A 2941-nucleotide genomic window follows, 5' to 3' on the forward strand; every position below is an offset into this window, starting at 1 on the left:
GCCTGTTACCCACATCCAACGGATTAAATATCTATTACAAATAAGTGTTCTTGAGTATGGTGAGCTGCTTTTGTACAAATGATTCTTTACTTGAAACATGTCCACATTAAACCCATGTCATAACAATGTCATACTTTAAGATCACTTTTTGAGGGACAAAACCTGTTGGTATAGCAAGGGATGCCTGTTTTGTTACTTAGAATATCTGAGTCTTTTTTAATTCTTTTAATCTATTTCACTTCTTTTTACTATGTTTTTATAGTACTTTTCTTTCAGTAATTTTTTCCTAAACTTTCCTTCTACTACCGATTCCCTAAAATGATTAATGATTTTTTACTCTGTGAAGCCTATATAAAAACATTGAATTCTAACTCGTCTTGAAATGGGAACCAAAAGAGTGATACGAGTTTTCTTTACATGGAATAATTTATAATATAATGTGAATTATAAGAAAGCTGGAACACAATCCATTTAAATTCCATTTTATTCTGGTTGTTTAACAAATGTTCAGCAAGAGTCACTTTTCTTTAAGGCATTTTTCATCAGCATTAGCAATAAGTGAAGTACTCCAGAGAAGGGTTTTCACACAGGAAAGAGAGACAAAAAAAAGTATCTATTTTTCTAAAACCACAACTACTTTGAGCTACTTATAGACCTTTTACAGTGTTTCACAACATGACTACATGAATAAGGAGAAAAGAGGTGGGAAGGGGGGACCAGTATCTCTTAGGATACCATTATGTAAAGGATATTTATCTCTGATTACAGTGAAGTAATAACCATGCACAATATCATTAAGACAGGGGGATTAATTGTGATTCTACATAAACATGTAATTAGTTAATGGAGAAGATAAAAATATATGTAAAAGCTTAAAAGCAAATTGAATCTCTCCTACAATGGTGATCTAAAACTAGCACTGTGAAACTAGTTATACTGTCTCCTACTTTCTAAAATACTCAAGAAATGTCCTTCAAGGGGGATCCTCCTCATACCTTCCTTCTTGTACCATCGGAGATCTACTTGATGATACTGGAAACCTTTTATAATCCCCTCCACTTCCAAGTTTACCAACTTACCTATTTATGTACTGCCAGTGTCAAGTCTTGCATAAATTACACACAAATACAAAGAGCGTGTGCATGTTTTTTTAATACAGATTTAGCTCTTGTAACTAAAATGCACACCTATGCACGTAGTAGACCACATCTATTTGACACAATATTCATAGCTAGCAGCTCATATACAGACAAAATTTAGTGGTGAATTTGAAAGTGAAGAGGATTATACCTTGACTATCTATGTCTGTTGTTCTACGTAGACAAAAAGTATGAATCAGCTGGATCCTACCTCTATTTCTATCATATCATCTATTACCTTCAACTTGTAAGAAATCTATCAGTTTTTCAGAATTATGAAAGTTATGCAACCTGTCTAACATATTTCTTTTGTATATTCAAAGTAACCTCATGATTTTCATATTTATATCAGTTGTAACTTTAACTACAGCCACACTGCAAAACAGTGTGGCTGTGAAAGTTTGACTTTGCTAAACTTACAGAATCTTTAATTCTCTTATACTGAAAATAACTTTGAAAATAAATATTATCACTTGTGTCTATATCAAAATCATCATTAACATTATCTACTAAAAATATCTGATTTAAGAAATACTACTGAAATAATAAATACACAAGAAATAATTTTAAAAGTTAAAAAAAATAGAAAAGCATTAGCAATACTAACTCACAGAATAGTAAATATTTATGACAGAAATAAACACCACAGATACATGGTTTTAAAATAAATTTTCAAATGTATGAGGAGACACATTACAGTGAAATTAAAGTCAACCTGAAAGTCTAATCAATCAGGTCTAACAACAATTTTTTTACAATACCTTTGAACATTTATCATAAACATATATCACAAAAGTAGGAAGGTATTAACAATCTATAATCAGTCATAGCCCAAACAAATGCTGTGAATCAGCATTCATCTTTTTCAAGCCCCAAATCACCTTTCTTACCCTACTCACATCATTAATCAATAATTCATCAAGTTTCAAATCTAGACAATCTGATATTTACAGTCCTGCTTCTGCATTTCTCCCTCTCCTGTTTCCACCCCCTCTCCCCTTCCTTTCCACTCTCCTTTTCACTCTTCCTCAACTTTTTGCTCTCCTCTTCTCTTTTTCCCTCTGTCTCAAATCCTCATCCCTCTACCTCTCCAAATACATCTCCTTCTCTTCCTCATATTCCTTCTCCCTCTTATTTCCTCTTCTTCTCATTCCCTCTCCCTTTTATTCCCTCCCCCTTTTTCCTCCATTTTCCTTCTATCTCCCTCTTGCTTACCTGTAGCACTGGCTAGAGCTGCTGCTAACTGAGCTGGTGTAATAGGCTGGAAGGGCACTGACCCACTGTTGCGACTGCCACCTGCTGAGTCTCCTGACTGAAAGTACAGAAGAAAGTGAAATCACTGAAAGTACCTAAAAAAAAAATCCTACTCACTGCAAGTTACTCATGGAAAGCAGACTGTGCAAAGAAGAATAAAAAATTATATACAAAAATCTTTTATAGTTTATTGTGAACATTAGCAAAGATGCTTTTACAGTTCATCAATTATGAATATCTCATGAAAGTTGCTTCTATAACTTTGAATACAAAGAATATGCAAACTCTTGTAGTCATGACTATCACCTCAAAAACACCACAGAAGCTTATGATGAAAATAAACATAAATTTTAAGAAAAAAATTATTTGCCTTTTAAAAATACTTGACACCAATAAAGAAAAGCTAAACATTTATCTACATTACTTATGAGTGTGGATGGTGGTCCCTGGTGGATACAGGTCTATGAAGTGACTTGTAGACATAAAGGGTGAAAGGGTCTTGAAAAACTTGAATAAAAAGAACTTCAACTTATAAAAGAAAGTGCATT

The 2941-nt window shown here is 33.1% G+C and overlaps 1 protein-coding gene across 2 annotated transcripts in view; it reads right to left on the reverse strand.

The window, feature by feature from the left end:
• The window catches only part of LOC119586806, a 9968-nt gene that overhangs the window by 2665 nt on the left and 4362 nt on the right, over window positions 1-2941 (reverse strand). For both annotated transcript variants that reach the window (XM_037935529.1, XM_037935528.1), the window contains exon 6: window positions 2355-2454. In XM_037935529.1, the coding sequence (XP_037791457.1) occupies window positions 2355-2454 (100 nt within the window). The remainder of the gene's footprint in view (window positions 1-2354; window positions 2455-2941) is intronic.

This window comes from Penaeus monodon, chromosome 22 (genome assembly GCF_015228065.2).
Source record: "Penaeus monodon isolate SGIC_2016 chromosome 22, NSTDA_Pmon_1, whole genome shotgun sequence".
Lineage (NCBI taxonomy): Eukaryota > Metazoa > Arthropoda > Malacostraca > Decapoda > Penaeidae > Penaeus > Penaeus monodon.